The sequence below is a fragment of the Euphorbia lathyris genome, chromosome 4, assembly GCF_963576675.1.
Source record: "Euphorbia lathyris chromosome 4, ddEupLath1.1, whole genome shotgun sequence".
In the NCBI taxonomy this organism is placed as follows: domain Eukaryota; kingdom Viridiplantae; phylum Streptophyta; class Magnoliopsida; order Malpighiales; family Euphorbiaceae; genus Euphorbia; species Euphorbia lathyris.
The window spans coordinates 72,679,213-72,697,882 of NC_088913.1; the positions used below are offsets into that span (position 1 = coordinate 72,679,213).

The window sequence follows — 18,670 nt, forward strand, 5'->3', positions numbered from 1 at the left end:
ACAACTAGATATAGACTTATTAAATTTAAACTTCAAAGGCTTTAAATCTCTATCTTAGAATTCTAATAAGCCTGTATCTAATGTTAAGTGAGCAAATTTTACCATTTCAATAAATTAAAGCTAAATAGACTTTACTCCAACTTTAAGCTCAAATAATCACTTTTTAAATATAATAATTAGTGGTGAGCATAGCGTCTACCATAATTATTAATTATAATATAGGATGACAAGAATATTTTAATAATATATCCTACTAGATCCCATTAGATTAGTACGTTATCCATTTTCTTCATCACACTTCCAAAGCCACAATCTTTGTCTTTCTACTTGTCAATGGCTCTGCTCAACATCTCTTTGTGTACAAAAATCCAACCTAAACCTCCTCTCTCCTTCTTCTCTGCCAAACCTCCGCTCTTTCTCTCCCTTTCTCGCTCTTCTTTTCATTGTCAAGTAAAGTTGGGCACTCAATTTTCCCCCTTTTTTATTCCCAATTCCTATTAACTTGTGATATGTAACAATCTATGTTCCGCAGGCTGTTCTTAGCAAGAAACTAGTATATGATTTGGCTACGACGAGCTTGCTCGCTGCTCTTTCTGCTTCTCTTTTCTTTATTGATCCTGCACTCGCCTTCAAGGTACAATTTGGGCAGTTTAATTGATTTCGTCAATCTTTTGTTGAAATTAATGAATTCTAATTAGAATGTTTAGCTATCTTTCTGTTCAATTGGTTGATTTGGGAAAATGTGGTTTTGTTGGAATGGCAGGGAGGAGGCCCTTATGGTGCTGGAGTAACTAGAGGCCAAGATCTTAGTGGTCAGGATTTTAGTGGCAGAACTTTAATTAAGCAAGATTTTAAGACGGTATAGTATGATCACTGTTATACTTTTTTCCCACAAACTTTTATTTATTTATTTTGAATTTCTAGTGCGTTGAATGAAACTTTGGGTTAGGTGTGTCAATTTCTCTTTGCGTTGAATGCAGGAAAAAAATTGAATAATTGAGTTGTGTTGTTTCTCTTTATCTCGCAGTCAATATTACGACAAGCCAATTTCAGAGGGGCAAAATTGTTGGGAGCTAGTTTCTTTGATGCTGATTTAACAGGTTTTTTCTTCTTCCAATTGTGTTCTCTGGAAGGAGTGTATAATTATATAGGATTTATGACAATTATACATTTGCTATGTCTTGTATATGTTTGCAGAGTTCTTTGATTTAGGATGGTCTATATTGTTAATGCTGTCATGTCTTTAAAGTAATGTCAAGCTTGAAATTTAATAAGCTGGGTTGCGGTTTAGCAATATTAAAGGTCTGTTTGGTTCAACTGTTGATATGTATTATTTGTTCTTGCTAGTAGAAGTTAGCTGATTTTCTTTTCGAAATAGTTATCAACAAAAGTTTCTCTACTATAAAAAAACACTCATGTTATATTGTTTGGAGTGAAAAGACAAAAAGAGAACCAAATGGGCACTAAGTTTTGGCAAAGTTAGATTTCGCTTATGGAATTAAGGGGCTGATTTGTTTTGACTGAAACTAGAAGTTATCATTAAAAATCATTGTCAGTGAAAGTATATATAGATAAGGGGCTGATTTTTGAATAGGAAAAGCATGTTGATTCACAAGCTACTCGATGAATATTGTTAATTGGACAAAGTTTGCTATTGAAATCCAGAATCTGAAACAGATGACACTTTTACTAGGAATATATAGTCTTAATTATCATCCAATAAAATCTCCTCCAAAACTGGAACCCGGAACTTTGCTGCACAAGTCCCCCAGCCTTCCAATGGAAAGTTAGATGCGAAAGAATTCTGGTTATGGTATTCCGAGCTTGTCTAGTATTTTGGTTGGTGCTTGAGTTGGGCTCTATATAATGTTAACATTTGTTTGAAATTTGAATCATTTACAATGGCTTGCGTTAACTTGGTAAATATACTTGGAATTCTTTTATGCACTTGCATTCTTGAATTGGAAAACTGAAAATAAACTTTTATTATTATTAGATGGAATAGTAGCTAGTTAGGATAACACATTTGTTAAAATGAGACAGAATTGGAGATGCTGTTTCTATTAGCAAGAAGTTGCGATGAAAATGGTACTCTAGAGTGGTAATTCAGACAGTTTGTTTTCGTGGTAGCCCTCTGAATGTTGATGTGTGCTTTCGTCTATTTCGAAGGGCTGTTTTTTTTGTTCATAGCAGAGGAAAGTGGATATGCAGCACTTGCTTCAATATGTGGCTGTGGATCCTATCAATGTATATAATGTGATTTGACTTTATGTGGCTCTAAGATGATTCACATATTGCTTCCATTTTTTCCAAAGATCTGGTTATTCTTTAAGTCTCCATTTGTCAAATGAAATTGGTGTTTGTTGTTATGCCGCTTTAACTGTTATGATTTCTTATTTTTCCAGTTTGTGTTGATGTCTTTTCTTTCCATTTCCTGTTTTCTCCTTTTGGGTTGTAAACACAGGAGCTGATCTTTCAGAAGCTGACCTTCGAGGTGCAGATTTTTCATTGGCAAATGTTACCAAGGTTTTTTTTTTTTGTTTCTAAATTGTTTACAGCTTGTTAAATACAATACAAGTGTGAATCTGGATACCGGACAAATAGGATTTACAATAAAATGAAAAGATTCTTCTTATTTTCTTAAAAAAGAAGCAGTTTGCTAGTTACCATTTTGCCAAACCGGGTTTGGAGACTCGGAGGTTTTGCCTGAAATATGATCACCTAAAGCTTGGGCAATTTTAACTGCTAGTATTTCATGATGTAACAGGTGATGTCTTAATGCATGATCTTACCTGTTTCTGCAGGTTAATTTGAGCAATGCTAACTTAGAAGGCGCACTTGTTACTGGAAACACTTCTTTTAAAGGGTCAAACATAACCGGAGCAGGTGAGTTCACTAGCTGCATTTGTGCCCCCAAGTCATGAATTTCATCTGTATACAATCTAATGCATGCGACGGAGCACATTTAAAAGATATGTCTGAATAGCATGTAAAAGTGAAGACGGAGCATCCATTTAACATATTTTTATCCATTGATATCTGAGTATTTGTTTCTAGCATCGCCACCGCAACTGACTAGTGTTGTATGTAATCAGATTTCACAGACGTACCGTTGCGAGATGACCAAAAGGAATACCTCTGCAAAGTAGCAGATGGGTATGGGCATATTTATTTAAACAAGGTTATATACCTCTATATGTTGTGCATCTATCAGACAAAGCTCACATTTTTTTTGGGTTTCAGGGTGAATCCAACAACCGGAAATGCGACACGAGAGACACTGTTCTGCAGATAGTTAGTTGCATTGAAGCATAAGGAAGAGGCATTTACCTTAATCCATCTGTTGCAGCTGCAATTTTCATGTGAATTGAGGTTTGTAAATTGCATTGCTGTAAGTAAATAATATATCTCATGAACAGTTATTTTTTTCCCTCAAAAAGTTTGATCATAGAGTAATGTGATGTGTATTCTTGCTGTGACATTTGTTTTTAGTCGGAGTATCTTTGAATGTGCTGAAGCCGAATGATTGAATTTAACAAATCGGTTAGTTTTCTATCTAAAAGGGATCAAATTTCTCCTACGAGAATACTTGAAGGACAAATGTTACTAATGGTTACCACATGGGGCAAATGACAAAATTTTGGATACCACGGGTTATGGGTTTAATCCCATTTTATTATCATGAAAATTAAATCAACCAGCAGTATTTTTCATACTTATCAATTAGCCTCTTCCTCTTGTTTTTGTAATGACATTAATAATTTAATATGTTTATTAAATTAAGGGAGAAGTATAAAAATGAAATTGGTGATTTTTCACTTTAAAAGATAGTTTAGAAGTTCACAAATTCAGGTATGAGTTTTTATTCATTTGCAATGATAAGTTCTTTAACTAAAATCCCTTGTAAACAAGGGAATTTTAAAATGTTTTTATATGTTAGGAGAAGGTAAATTACACTCATGAACCCTTACATTTGTTTTTACTTTAATTATGACTCCTGAACTTTGAAACTGGATATTAGTATAGGACTTGGACTTTGCATTTTAGTAATATAATGACCATTTTCACTATTAACCAAGTAAAGAAGACCAATGATTATTTTAAAATGGAAAAATTTAAGAATTAAAGTTGTTTTAGAGAATCACATTTTCATATTTTCCAACATTATATAAATGACTTCAAAACAAAATAAAAATAAAAAATAAGAATAAAAATGGGTTAGAATATCATTTCCATCAATTTTATAATGGAAAGTTACTAGTTATTCGAGTGGTCATATTGATTAATAATAAAATGAGTTATCATGTTAATAAACCACAAAGTTCATGCATCATAATTTTCTGTTTGAAATTCAAACGCAATAATGTAAGTAAGGGTAAAATTGAGGGGTGCGGATGTAATTTTCCAGTAGTAGAGGTACAAATGGAACAAAAAATTGTTACAAATTTTGTTTTGAATGTTTTCCACATAATTAAATTTGGACGTGGAAAAGTTTATAGTACAAACGGAGAAAATTTTACACTTACATTTGCATACTTTTGTACAAAATCACAATATTTATCAAGTAGGATTCAATTTTAATTTTAACTTTTTAAAAAATTTAATAAAAAAAAGTAATCACATACATGAACAAGGTTGTAAACAACGTTAGATCCTAATTGAACGGCGGGATTAGGATCTGTTGAACCGACAATTAATATTGTAGAGGCAGTTAATCCTCTTTTTGTTTCCAAAGGAGAGGTCCAGAATGGGTCCCAAACTCATGCTTCTCAAGTGAAGGAGAAGTCTAAAGAGGTTAGTATCCCTAAATTCTGTGTTGAGCCTAGTATTGGGAAGGCTATGGGTATTAATAAAATGAGTTTGAAAAAACCTAAGGGTAAACAAAAAATTGTCCATAGTTCTATGGATTTGTTGGAAAAAAGAGGGCCTGCTGGTACCTCTTCGAGGCTCTCAGGAGCCCATAATAAGTACCTGGTTTAGGGTGTTGGGCAGTAGTCTTCCTTTCTATGGATTTGTTTGTTTGGAATGTTAGAGGAGCGGCTAGCAAGGCTACCATATCCATGTAAAAGATTTAATTAAACAGTTTAATCCTTCTTGGTTTGCTTTAATGGAAACTAAGATCAGTGGAGCTAAAGCGGATGAGGTGGTTAAAAAGTTTAGAAACTGGAATTGTGTCAGATCGGAGGCTACTGGCCGGGCTGGTGGGATTTGGCTTTTCTGGAAGCCAGATCGTGTCCATTTTGATATTGTTAGTATGGATAAGCAGTTTATTCACAGTAAAGCTATCTTTCCTGGTAATAAACCATTCTTTATCACTTTTGTTTATGCTGATCCTGTCTTGACTAATCGTAAACGGCTTTGGGAGGGTCTTTATTCTATGAGTGTAAGTATGACAGAGTCTTGGTTTGTGGCTGGTGATTTCAATGATATTGCCCTTATGAGTGATCAGAGAGGAGGTGGAATCACTATGTAAATCGTTGTCTAAATCATAAGAAGAGTATGGATTTGTGTGGGCTCTCTGATCTTGGTGCCGCTGGTCATAAGTATACGTGGAAGCGTAATAGTACTTTTGTTCGTTTAGACAAAGTTTATGCTAATATTTCTTCAAACTAAGTTTCCTGAAGTATCTGTGTTAAATCTCCCTTTCCGGCACTCAGATCACTGTCCTATCTTAATCAGGCTGGTGAGAGGCCATCGGCCTAGAGGGGATAGACCGTTTAGGTATCAGGTGGCTTGGGAATCTCATTCTGAGTTTAAAAACTTTGTTCAGGAGAATTGGAAGCCTCATTCTAATGTTTTACAAGCAGCTGATGGCTATAGAAAGAATATTCTGGGATGGAATAAGAACGTCTTTGGCCATATTATTAGGAGAAAGAATAAAATTTTGAGAAGAATTGAGGGCATTCAGCGTATTTTGGAGGTTAGGTTTGATAATAGTTTGGATGGTCTTCTTAGAACTCTTCAGAAGGAGTTGGAAGTTGTGCTTAGACAGGAAGAGTTACTTTGGTTTCAAAAATCTAGGAAAGCCTGGATTAAAGATGGAGATCGCAATACCAGGTATTTTCATCTCTCTACTGTTATTAGAAGACAGAATAATATCATTGATGCTATTAAAGATCCGAATGGAGGTTGGGTTTATGAGGATGAGGACATTCGTCACTTGGCCCTTAATTTCTATAAAGAGTTATTTAAAGAGGACCTGGTAGTTCTGGATAAAGCTTTGTCTGTTTCTACTTTTCCCATTTTGGGAGATGATAAAATTCTAGAAGCTTTCCATCCTATTACCCAGAAAGAGATTGAGCAGACTATCTTTAGTATTGGGGCTACTAAAGCTCATGGAATTGATGGTCTGCCTGCTGGTTTTTATCATAAACACTGGGAGGTTGTCAAAGAAGGCATTTATAGTTTTATTATAGGAGTTTTTAATGGTTCCAAGGATATTAGGCTGGTGGACAAAACTCTTCTAGTTCTGATTCCTAAAGTGGAGAAGTCGTCTTCTTTCTTACAAATGAGGCCTATTAGTCTTTGTAATGTGCTTTATAAGACTATTACTAAAATTGTGGCCAATAGATGCCGGTGTATTCTTCCTGATATTATCAGCCAGAATCAAGGTAGCTTTGTTCCTGGAAGACAATTGATGGATAATGTGGTCATTGCCCAGGAGATGGTCCACTCCATGAAAATTAAAAAGGGTAAGAGGAGTATTGTGGCTCTGAAGTTAGATCTGGAGAAAGCTTATGATCGCCTCAACTGGAGTTTCCTTCTTGATAGTCTAAAGAGAGCGGGAATTCCAGATAATTGGAGGAGTTTAATTGAGGTTTGCATCTCTTCGCCTGTTTTTCAAGTTTTGATTAATGGGGATATGTCTGAGGAGTTTACTCCTTCCCGGGGCATCCGTCAAGGGGACCCTATGAGTCCTTTCTTATTTGTTATGACGATGGAAAGACTGACTCACCTTATCCAAGATGTTGTTGGTAATGGGAAGTTCCATCCGGTGTCCATCAATAAATTATGTCCCCAGGTTACTTATTTGTTCTTTGCAGATGATGTTTTGATCTTTGTGGAAGGCAATGAGGAGCAGATTAGTGTGATTATGGATATCCTTAACTGTTTCTGCTCGGCCTTTGGTCAGAAGCTTAATATCCAAAAATCCCGGATGTTGTGTTCTAAAAATATGAACCCAAGAGTCTGTAAAAGGTTGAGTGATTTATCTGGTATTCCTCTGACTAATTCTCTGGGTAAATATCTGGGGATTCCCCTCCACAGTGATAGAGTTTCGAAAGCTTCCTTTAAGGAAACGTTTGATAAAACTAATAGGAAGTGTGCCAATTGGAAATCCAAAACTCTTTCTCTTGCTGTCCGTCTTACCTTGATTCAATTAGTCAATTGTGCGGTCCCTAATCATATTATGCAGGCTTGTCGTTTGCCTGAGCTTGTTCTTAAAGACCTTGATAAAATCAATCGTCGTTTCCTGTGGGGGGAAGCTGAAGAGGGGAGGAAAATTCACCTTGTTCCTTGGGATGAGGTTTGTCAACCTAAAAATATAGGAGGTCTGGGGATTAGGAAAGCTAGAGACAATAATAAAGTGTTATTAATGAAACTTCTGTAGAGAATGTGGCAACTTCCTTCTTCTCTTTGGGTTCAATTATTGTGCAGGAAGTATAGAAAGGATAGGATTTTTGGGGGACCTAAGGAGAGAGTGGCTAACTGTTCATTTCTTTGGAAAGGCCTTAATGCTATGTTTTCAGAGTTTTGCTCTGGGATTGGGTGGGATGTGGGTAATGGTAAATCTATTAGTTTCTGGAATGACATCTGGATTAGTAAAAAGCCTTTATTAGAGGTTTGTGTTTCCATGCCGCCTTTAGATATTCGGAAACTGGAGGATTGCGGATGTGGTGGATTCTGAGGGTGATTGGATTTGGTCGAGGTTCGATTCTTACCTCAGTCTGGAATCACTCCTGCAAACCAGAGGTGTTAAAATTAGTAGCAAGGAGGAAGACATGGATAGTTATTGTTGGTCTTTGACAAACAACGAGGCTTATTCTTGTAAATCTGCTTTTGAGGCTTTTAATCCAGGATTGGAAACTACGCACCCTGAGGTGTGGAAGACTATTTGGGCCTTGAAAGTGCCTTACCGTATTAGAAGCTTCATGTGGCTTGGTGTTAAAAATAGACTGCTTACTAATTCTGACAGAAAAAGAAGGCATATGGTGGAGTCTGGAGCGTGTAGCAGATGCAGAGGGCATGAAGAAACCTTGTGCCATGCTCTTGAGACTGTGCTAAGAGTAAAGAGGTGTGGAGAAAAGTTCTCCCTATAAAGTTGCTGCCTTCTTTCCTTTCCCATTCTGATCTTGACTGGTTTGTTGATGGGGTTAGTGGAAAGCTTCTGGCTGATCTGAAGCATGGCGTTATCTTATTTGTGGTTGTCTGTCATCAGATTTGGAAATGGAGGAATGAGGAGATTTTTGGAGGAGAATCGTTTGTTATTCCTAATGTTTTTGATTTCTTCTCTAAAAAGATTTGGACTTTTGTTGATAGTTTCAAAGAGTACTCCTTAGTTAGGGCTATTCAGAGGAAGGGTGTCCATTTCTTAGGCTGGTGTAGGCCGAGGGAAGGCGTGGTGAAGGTTAACACTGATGGCTCTTGTCTTAAGGACGGGAGAATTGTTGCTGGAGGGATTCTGAGAGATGATGGTGGTGGTTGGTTTTCTGGGTTCTCTCAGAATTTGGGCATGGGTTCTTCCTTTTCTGCAGAGCTTTGGGGGATTTTTTCTGGCCTTAGGCTAGCTAAAACTCTGGGTTTGAAGAATCTACTTGTGGAATTTGACAACCTCGAAGCTGTCAGAATGATCTCGTAGAATAATGCTATTTGTTTGAATAGCAAAAATTTAATCAAAGGGATTAGAAGGGTTTGTTCTTCTTTTGATTCTCTTAGTTTCTGCCATATTTATAAGGAGCAAAATCGGGTGGCGGACCGTCTTGCGACTGAGGGTCATGTCAGGATGTTGGGTCTCTCAACCTTCTCTTTTCCTCCTAAGTTCCTCTCGTCTCTTCTTTTGGATGACAGGGTGGGGGTCAGCTTTCCCAGATTGATCCCGGGTTTATTTGTTTGTTTTGGTTTGTTTGTTTTTCTTTCCTTTCCTACCAAAAAAAAAAAACATATATCTTTAAAACTGCGCAAATATCAACATTTCAATAATAATATCATTAAAACAACCCAAACAAATAAAATAGGATAAATAATTATAAGGTCCCTGCATTTTTACCTAATACACTACTTAGTCCCTATTTTTTTAGAAATAATTATATAGTTCCCCAATTTTTATTTTTGTTAACTCCTTAGTCCTTATACTTGGGTCAATGGTCAAACTATACTAAATAAATTTTAAAATACCAAAATTACCCTTTACTTTATGTTTTAATCATTTATTTTTTTCTTGGCTGAATACATCATTTGCCCCCTGAACTTGTCCAAAAAGCTTGATTGACCCCATGAACTTTCAAAGTGTCCCGATAGCCCCCCGAACTTGTATAAAATGTTCCGTAAGCCCCCTGAACTTTCATAAAATATAATCAATTGATCACTCGGTCACAAAAAAGTAAGTTAAATGCGGACGATGTATTGTACGAGTCTTAAAAAAAGTAAAACGATCAAAATCGGAGTATGCAGTTCTAATATTAGAGAAGACAAGTTGAATAGTTGAGCAAGTAATAACTTCATTTTAAATTTATTGTTTAAATTATGTAATAATATTCTAAGATGCGTGGAATACATCTTCCGCATTTAACTTACTTTTTTTTGCGACCGGGTGATCAATTGATTACATTTTACGCAAATTCAGTGGGCTAACTGAACATTTTATTCAAGTTCAGGGGCTATCGGGAAACTTTGAAAGTTCAAGGGGCCAATCAAGTTTTTTGGACAAGTTCAGGGGGAAAATGATGTATTAAGCCTTTTTTTCTTATTTTATATTTTTTCTCTTTTTTCCTACATAATCATAATCTCTCCAATATAAACTCCAACATAAAGTAATTGATTTATTATTTTTTATACAATTATAAAACTTTAATTTAATAACGTAAAATTTATTGACTAAAAAAATGAATGAAAAATATTTCAAAAATTATTAAAATAGGAGTAATACTATCATTGTAAAAAGTTTTTACAATTCTAATAAATTTTACGAACGAAAAAAATATGATTTTAAAAAAATTATAAAAAATTTATAATAATATTTAATGTTAGTTTAAATATATTATATTAAAAATAAAAAAAAATAATTACAATTTAAGAAATTTAATAATACATTTTTTCAAGTATATTAATTTCGGTGTATATGTAGTTCAAAAACTTCATTAAAACTAATTAGATTAAATTTGAAGCTAAAAGATAAATTTTTTTATATATATAACTAGGGGCAATTTTGGACTTTCATTTACAAAAACAAATGGAAGGACCAAAGAATTGATTAAGATAAAACTTAAGAACCTTATAATAATATGGACTTAGTAGCATATTAAGTAAAAAATATAAGGACCTTAATCATTTACCTAATAAAATATAATTTACCAAAAGCTATAAATTAATGTCCTTAAAATCTTAAATCATATTATGAAAAGAACTAGAGAACGTAATTAAATCAAAATATAAAAAAATAATAAACATAATTCACGAATAACCACGCGACAATGTTCAAAAGTAAATTATAATAAAGTAAAATAATAATAATAATAAATACTTTTGTTCATCATCGCTTAGGCGAAATCCGAGCGGGCCAAGCGGCTAAAAAATGCTTAAGAGCAAATGTCTAAAGGAATTAATCGGAAAAAATTAGGACGGATTTTCGATTTCGAGCGCCAAGACGGAGACTAGACGGTCCAGACGTTTTTTTTAACAGTGTACATGAGTGAAAAAGATGTGCTGCACTGCTGTGCAATTAGTTAAAATAATTGTATCCTTAAATAGGAGAAATAATAATATTGAAACTTAGGGGTGTTTAGTTGCTCGTTTTCATGTTCTTGTTTACCTTGTTACTTCAAAGTGAGAGTTTGATGTGTTTGGTTAGTGACATCTTCTTTGCCTTTTACACTCAAGAAACAACCTTTTACGAAAGCAAAAAAAATAGTTTTTTTTTTTCAATAACAAACCATAACAGTAAATAGCAAACGACAACAATAAACAATAACTAAAACAAAAGGATGTAGTATCTTCTTATACTAGTTTAATTGATTTGATTAAAGTCCCTGTGAGTTAGTATATAATCTTGTCCATCATTAGCCACCTCCATAATTAGCCAAACTAATCAAACAACATAAAAGAGAATTTGAAAAGCATATATTCTTGCCGCACTTCATGCCAACTACTAATGTACTATCCAACCATAGATAGCGCTCCAACAACAATTTAACATGGAATATTTAGCCTCCTTTACTTTCACAAGACATTTAAAAAAAAAATTGTATTATATTGTGTCGTGAATAGGGCGTTAATGAGTCCAACCAAGACAGAACATAAGTAGACTCTGCTCAAAAATTGGCAAGTTTGGGCTCGGCTTGAGTTCAAATCTCGTCGAGCCTATAATTTTAGACTCGGATTGAGTCTATTCATGAATTTTTGAGTCGAAAGTAATGAAATTTAGGTCAAACTCGTTAATGCTCGAGATGATCCCGGACTCAAATCGAACTGAGCTTGAATGGACTATCATTACTTATTAACACCAATAGTTGTGGAGCACTAAACAAAGTTAGCAGTCAACTTTTGATAATTTCATACGCAACCAATTTAATGGTGAGCTTAGTCCACTATTTTCATCATCACAAAAGCCACCAAAAGTAAATTATTTTACCCTTTTCTTTTATTCACCCTTTCTTCCATTTCAGATAATTTATTAGCCTCTTTCTATTGACCACTAAACCCTAAACAAGAAGCCGGCCTTACAGAACGACAGATGATATAAAGGAACTAAATCACACATTAAAAATCGAAAGAGATTGATTGGACTATATTAATAAGGTGTGTATTTCCATAACATATATAGACTTGTTTTAAAGCTATAAAAAGAGATGCAGTTTTCTCCGTCAAAAAAGTGAAACGTGCATTATGCATCTTTGTTTTCAACTTTTTTCCTATATCTTAGCCTGTGTTGAAATAATTATTTACATTATAATTTGTTAAAAGAGCTAATCTACCTCTTACCAGTAGCAGTAACAGTTTCCAAGCGTCTACATTTCCTAATCCTAATCTGAAGGCTGTTCTTCTTTATAACTCCTCTATCAATAAGCTCACAGCACTGTCTACGCCTCGCCTCCTCCTACGCAATGCAACGCTCAAATATCATATACGACGATCAGAAAATAAAAAAGGCATAGAAATAATGTAAAGAGACTGACCTTAGTCCAGTATTCAGGATCTAATCTAATAGCAGACACCACGATTTCCTGCAACGACAACGCTTCTTCATAAAGTGTTGCATTACACCTCTTCTCTGGCTCTTGCTTAACTATATGGTAAGAAGTAAGGGATCCACTATGCCTCACTTGCTCAGCTTTGTCAAGCATAAAAACCACAGGAGATCCACAAGGGTCTGGTTTTACGGGCTGTGTATTGAATGTGAAGGGTCCGTTACTGGAACTCCTCCATGTTTTGAATGTCTGCCTTGGTCTTTGTAAGTCATTGGCATACAATAATGAAGGGTATATCTGAACAGTGTAACCCCAGGATATCGATATCGACCATCTGCGGCTGTGGTCGTAGCATAATGATTGTTGAAGTATTCGAGGAGGGTCTATTTGGTATGCGAGGTTAAGAGAGTTGAGTGAGTCCATTTGATTTTGGTGTGGGAATAATGCGTCTAGAGTGTCTAGATGGTGCAGTGATATGAGTGGAGCTATTGGATGTGCTGCCAGGAGACCATATGCATTCCCTCTTATGTCAAGCTGCAAAATTAAAAACATTCCACGTAAATTTAGTCACTTTAATCAAGTTGAGAGAGTAAATAAGACTTTTGTCAGTTAATTTTCCAGACACGGGCTTGAAGTGCATTCAGCCAATAAAATTGTATACATCAACTTAGAGGTGTTTAAATAATAAAGTGTCCTGTTAGATGTATAAACACCACATTGGGTGTGTTCACAAGTCTAAAGAGAATCAATCATGTGATAAATCTTGAAAAGAAAGCAGTTAAAAAACTAAAGTGATACAAACTCTACGTGGGAACTATACATGGAAAGGAATATGTAAACTGTTAAAGCACCCAAAAAATACTTCTACTTTTGCTGTGAATAGCATGGGAACCACCTTTTCTTAAAAAAATGTGGGGAAAAGCAGTACTAGGGAAAAGAGTACAGACCACAACTTTAAGTTTTCCTGAGTAATAGAGGCCAACTCGTACTATGGTAGTAAAGAAAGACATATGGGACACTAAAGTTTAAGTTACCACTATCTTTTCTCTTTCTAACAAATACCCAATATATAAATACTTTTCTATCTAGCAACCCCAAACCTCAAACATCCGGAGATAGAAAGCCGAAATCATCCTTAATAGGGGTGATTCAGACGGCCGGAGGGGTGGAACCCCTCTAGGCCCCCTTATCGTCGCACCTGAGTGTGTTATATACAAGTTAGTTTCATCTTGATGTTTAAAGATTCTCTCGAGCATAATTCAAATGTTATCTATTTTTCGGTTTAAAGAAGAAAATCTCAACTCATTATTTGATAATTATTAGTACATAACCAAGAGAATTATAATCCTCCAAATGTCAAAACACCAAACCAAGAGAATTTATTTTTTTTTGGAAGTAATACCCCAACCAATCAAAATCGTTTTGAATACCATTACATGGACATGATTGGTGGAAAGAAAATAATATATACATGTATCATGAATTGATTTTTGAGTATTACTCCGGGAGTACTCTAAAATTACTTATAAATAATCTTCATAAAGCTAAGTTTAATATGCTAGGCATTTGAGTAGCTAAAAGAAAGTGGTAACAAAAAGTAATATATTCTTACAAATATGAATAGTCAAAGCAATATCTATTATGAAAGTAAAATAGATGTCTTAAAGAGTAAGATGGAACCAAAATGGCTAGTTTTTTTTTTCTTAATAAAAAGACTAATTTTACTTAAATTAATCCAACAAAGTCAAGTCCGATTTAGCCTAATTGTCATTCCATTTTTATTTATAAATCATGTGGACACGTAAAGAGAATAAGAGATTTTCTAGTGCAATAAACTGGTGTGCTGGTGCAATACACTCAATGAGGTAGGGTGTATGTATAGTAGAATTTTTGGAATTGATCTATCAAAGACTTCTTTCCAATGCATTGTTGCCACGTTCAACTAATTTACGGTTCTCTTTTGCCGAGTACTGAGTACGTAGCATGTGTTTTTCTTTTGTCTGGTTTGTACTTTTTCAGCTATAAATTATAATTTAATTCAAAAATATCTCTTTTTGCCAACTCATCCACCAAATAATAGAAGAGCAAGAAACTTTTTTAATAAAATAACCATTTTGATTCAAGTTCACTAATAACTATAAATTTATAAATTTAAAGATTAAATTGCTGACATGATTTATAATTAATAGTTACTCATTTCCTTCCTTTATATAAGTCGTTTTAAAAAGTGATTTTTTTTTTTAAAAAAATATAAGTCGTTTTGGTTTTCCAAAAATTTTTAGTTTAATTTTTTTGGTCCAAACATCAATTTTTTTTATCTTGATACATGTGTTTTTTTAACATTCTAATACTTATTTCCCAATTATTACATGAGAGATATATATTTTTTTTTAAATTAACCAATGTAAAATTCGTTAATTAGGCTCTACATTAATTGTATTTCTTAATTTGTATGAAAATCTTCAAAATGACTTATATTATGGGACGGAGATGGTAATGGTTTTCTTGATTTTATTCAGGCCAATGTATGTTGTTCATGATTTGAGGAGATTATATAATTTTAGGTCCGTTTGTTTTACCTACTGTTTGCTATGACGGTTTGCTGTTTGATGTTGGAAAAACCTATTTTTTCCAAAAAGCATTGTGCTTTTGTAAAAGGCAACTTTTCAGATGTAAAAAACAAATATAATGTCACTAACCAAATAACTAAAACTCTAATTTTGAAGTGAAAAAGACAAAGATGAGAATGAAAAGGAGCAACCAAACACCTTTGTAGTTTTTGTTAACGAATGAGATGTAATTTTTAAATTCAAACAATTTCTCAACATTTCCAGGATAAATTTTCCAACTCTCCTATGCTTATTATTCATAAATTATGAGGGTTTATTTCTAGGACTCAATTAGATTTTAAGAACCACTAATTGTGAAGTTAAAATTTTCTAGTGGAATAATTTTAAGAACCACTAATTTTGAAGTTATAAAATAATTCCACTAACCATAAATTGTTTAAATTATTCCACTAGCAATGAATTTTAAGAACTACTAATTGTTTAAGTTATGAAATTAGTTATGAAATTATTCACTATCAATAAATTGGGACCATTACTATTTTGATGAAAGAAAGTACTACTATTTTTAAAATGATAGTATTACTTTAAGAAAATATTTTTATTTTAACAGAAATAAAAGCCAACTTTTCTTGATTAAAAAAATAAAATAAAAGTCAACTTTTCTCTTAAGGTTATTAAGGAAAGTGCAATCTCGCGCTAATTGCAAAAACAACTCAATTTTGCCATAATATAAAAAGTTTAGCTCAATATTACCCTTTTTCAATGAATTCCATTGCTATTTTTCATCAATAATTTTTTTTAAATGTAAATTTCAACTAGATTTTCCATCAACTTTCTGACGGTAAATTTTACCATTATTCAATTTTAAAATACTTATCATTATATAAAATGAATGAACTTTAAATAATTTTTCCTATATTTATCATTGCATTTAATGTTGATTATTAAGAAAGTTTTGCTTATTGAAAAATATATATTATATAGATGTTTTAGAAAAACAACATTATAAATTTAAATCTTTTCGAAAAAACATTATAAATTTAAATATTTTAATGACTTCCTTGATACATAGGAAAACCCTTAGGAAAAAAAAAACAATTTTGCATATAAATAATTTTTTAAAATGTACCGAATATAGTCCCCAGTTGAAACTTTAACGAATTTTTGTAATTTATTAGAATTACATAATTTGACTATAACTTTACTAGTTTTCTTGTAATTGTCTACTTCAAGTTCAGTTCATATAATTGTCTAATACTAATAATTTTATGCAAACATTCCTTATTTTAAGCCCCCATGGAGATAATTTAAACTAAGCAATCAAAAAAGAAAAGTTAACAAACGACATCATTTCAATTCCCTCCATTATTTTTCTACCCTTTCATTATGATATCTTTAAAAACGAGATTTTATATCTTATACTGTACTAATTATTTGATACTCTTTTAATTGTAATTTAACAGAAAAAGACAAACATTCATAGTCGTACACGTGGCGTAAACCCACATATCCGTCAAACACGGTCAAGGTCACAGGAAAAAATCTTTCAATTAACATATGCCACGTGTAAGGAACCACTACCAAACCAAAGGATTCAAAGAGGGAGAAACGTACCTGATGGAACCCATGTTCTAGTGTGAGCGGCACACCGATCTCATTTATACACGCCCAAATCCTCTGATCTGAGCCGTAAAAATAATAGTACCGATCAAGACAACCGTCCAATATGTTGACCAATATCTCCGCCAACGGATAGCTGATTGCGAATCCTCCACCGCCGAAAGCCATATCATACGAATGCATCAAATCCTGCTCCACACTCTCAGAATTCCCTCCAATATACCACATCTGATGGTGATCATATTTCGCTAACATTGAAACTAAGTTATGAGTGAAATACACAGTATCATCATCCCCCATCACGAACCATCTCACATTGGGCAGCCTGAGTTTAAAGCTATCGCTTATAATCCTCGCGATCCTCACAGCTGACCTGGAGCTTCCGAATCTGAACCGTTTCCATTCAGGAGATGATACTCGATACGGCGGCACTGAATTTTTCGGGTTACCGGTACCTGGATATCGGGGAATTTCGTCCATCCAGACGAAACCTCGGGTTTCATTGGCGTTCCACCAGATGGAGCTGTACCGGCTCCGATTTTTCCATGTGTTTACTGATCCACTTATTCCGAAGAGAATGTGAGAGATGTTAGTCGGAGAAGAATCGGAATTATTATTCAACTCCGGCCGTTTCGGGACGGGGAAACGGAATGTGTAGGTTTGAGAGAAGGTGGTGTAGAGGACAAGTAGGACTGAGGAGGCGAGAGAGAAGATGAGGAAAATTTTCGCGATAAATGCGAAAATCTCGCAGGGTTTATAGTGGAGAGATGATAATTCGAGCTTTTTGACCTGGTCACGACCCGGTTGAATACGAGTCTGGCTCATTTTCCTCTGCTGTTGCAAAATTCTATTTAGCTCCTCACAAACAACAAAACTATTCATATACGTCCTGTTTGGTTCTAGTTTACGATAATGAGTCTGAAATCTATACAACTCCTAAGCTTTTCCCCAATTCCTTCCATGGCGAAGAAAGGGAAATCAAAAGAATAATAGAAAGAAGAATCGCTGAAAATTGTAAATTGTGAAATGAACATCCAAACAACGAATCGTCACAGGAAAATTGATGTTTACGTGAAATATATATTATATTACCCAAACCTCAGAAATATCTCATACTCTGGAAGTAGCCATGATTGATGAAAATCTCTGAGGAGAGAAAGGTGGAGAGTTGAGGCGATGATCAACCCATGGCCTTGAATTTTGAGAAAATACCAAAAATATAAATATCAAACACTTGATATTGTTTTCGTATTGTGGTGGGGTTGCGACTTGTGATCTCTCAAGAGACTGAGAGAGATGGAGAAGGAGAGGGAGCGGGGAATAGAATGAGAATAAATAAGAGGAAAGTGGGAGAGAAAAAAGGGAATTTTAAGAAATTAAAAAGGTGGCGTTTGATTCGAAATTGGGCTTTTCTTTTTGGAGATTAGGGTTTGTTTTGTGCTTTCCAATTTCGAATTTTCCTATTTATTGAGACAAATCCCATTTAAGGAGAACAATATGATACATTTGGTATTTAGACATTTAGAGTTGTAGCACATAAAAAATCCAACCGAACCAAAGTTAAAAACAACGTTTAATACATCATGGGCTCCTAAAAAGAAAAAAACTGATTCACCTCTTGAATTTTAACATTGTCTGGTAGCTTTTTGATCTTTTGGCTTAAGTGTTTAAAGGGTTTAAAAGGAAAAAGTTTGGGAGAGTAAATAATAACGGATATCTTTGTATTAAAATAGTCTTTTAGATCTTTGCCTGAGATAAGAATGATAGTAGGTCTGAAAAGGACCGCGTTCGGTGAACCCGCTCCGATGCTTAAGTTAGTAACGATTAAAAAAGGTTGAAGATATTCAATGTATTGTTACTTGTTGCGTATTTCATGTACCTTATCTAGGTCATATGCAATTTCTATTTATAGTGGCTACCAGAGGTAATATGTGTCATTATGGGAATGTACACTGATGAGTCACAAGACACACGTCAAACAAAAATCCTAGCCATACGGCTAACAAACAGAAATCTGCTACTGATTCTAACTCCAAGAAAGGCTCGAGTGGTGTACCTCCTCTACCGAAGTGTTCCTTT

The 18,670-nt window shown here is 34.2% G+C and overlaps 2 protein-coding genes across 2 annotated transcripts; one reads left to right on the forward strand and one right to left on the reverse strand.

Moving 5' to 3' along the window:
* Nucleotides 1-266: 266 nt before the first annotated feature.
* Nucleotides 267-3,517, forward strand: LOC136228040 (thylakoid lumenal 15 kDa protein 1, chloroplastic). Its single transcript, XM_066016868.1, has 8 exons — nucleotides 267-450; nucleotides 533-634; nucleotides 764-859; nucleotides 1,028-1,100; nucleotides 2,465-2,526; nucleotides 2,805-2,886; nucleotides 3,096-3,156; nucleotides 3,244-3,517. Exons 1-8 carry the CDS (start codon nucleotides 334-336, stop codon nucleotides 3,293-3,295), a joined length of 645 nt encoding a protein of 214 aa, XP_065872940.1. The 5' UTR covers nucleotides 267-333; the 3' UTR covers nucleotides 3,296-3,517.
* Nucleotides 3,518-11,973: 8,456 nt separating this feature from the next.
* Nucleotides 11,974-18,021, reverse strand: LOC136226571 (uncharacterized). The gene is made up of 3 exons (XM_066015137.1): nucleotides 16,586-18,021; nucleotides 12,390-12,935; nucleotides 11,974-12,310 (listed from the first exon to the last, which is right to left on the reverse strand). Exons 1-3 carry the CDS (start codon nucleotides 17,471-17,473, stop codon nucleotides 12,185-12,187), a joined length of 1,560 nt encoding a protein of 519 aa, XP_065871209.1. The 5' UTR covers nucleotides 17,474-18,021; the 3' UTR covers nucleotides 11,974-12,184.
* Between the last annotated feature and the right edge of the window lie 649 nt (nucleotides 18,022-18,670).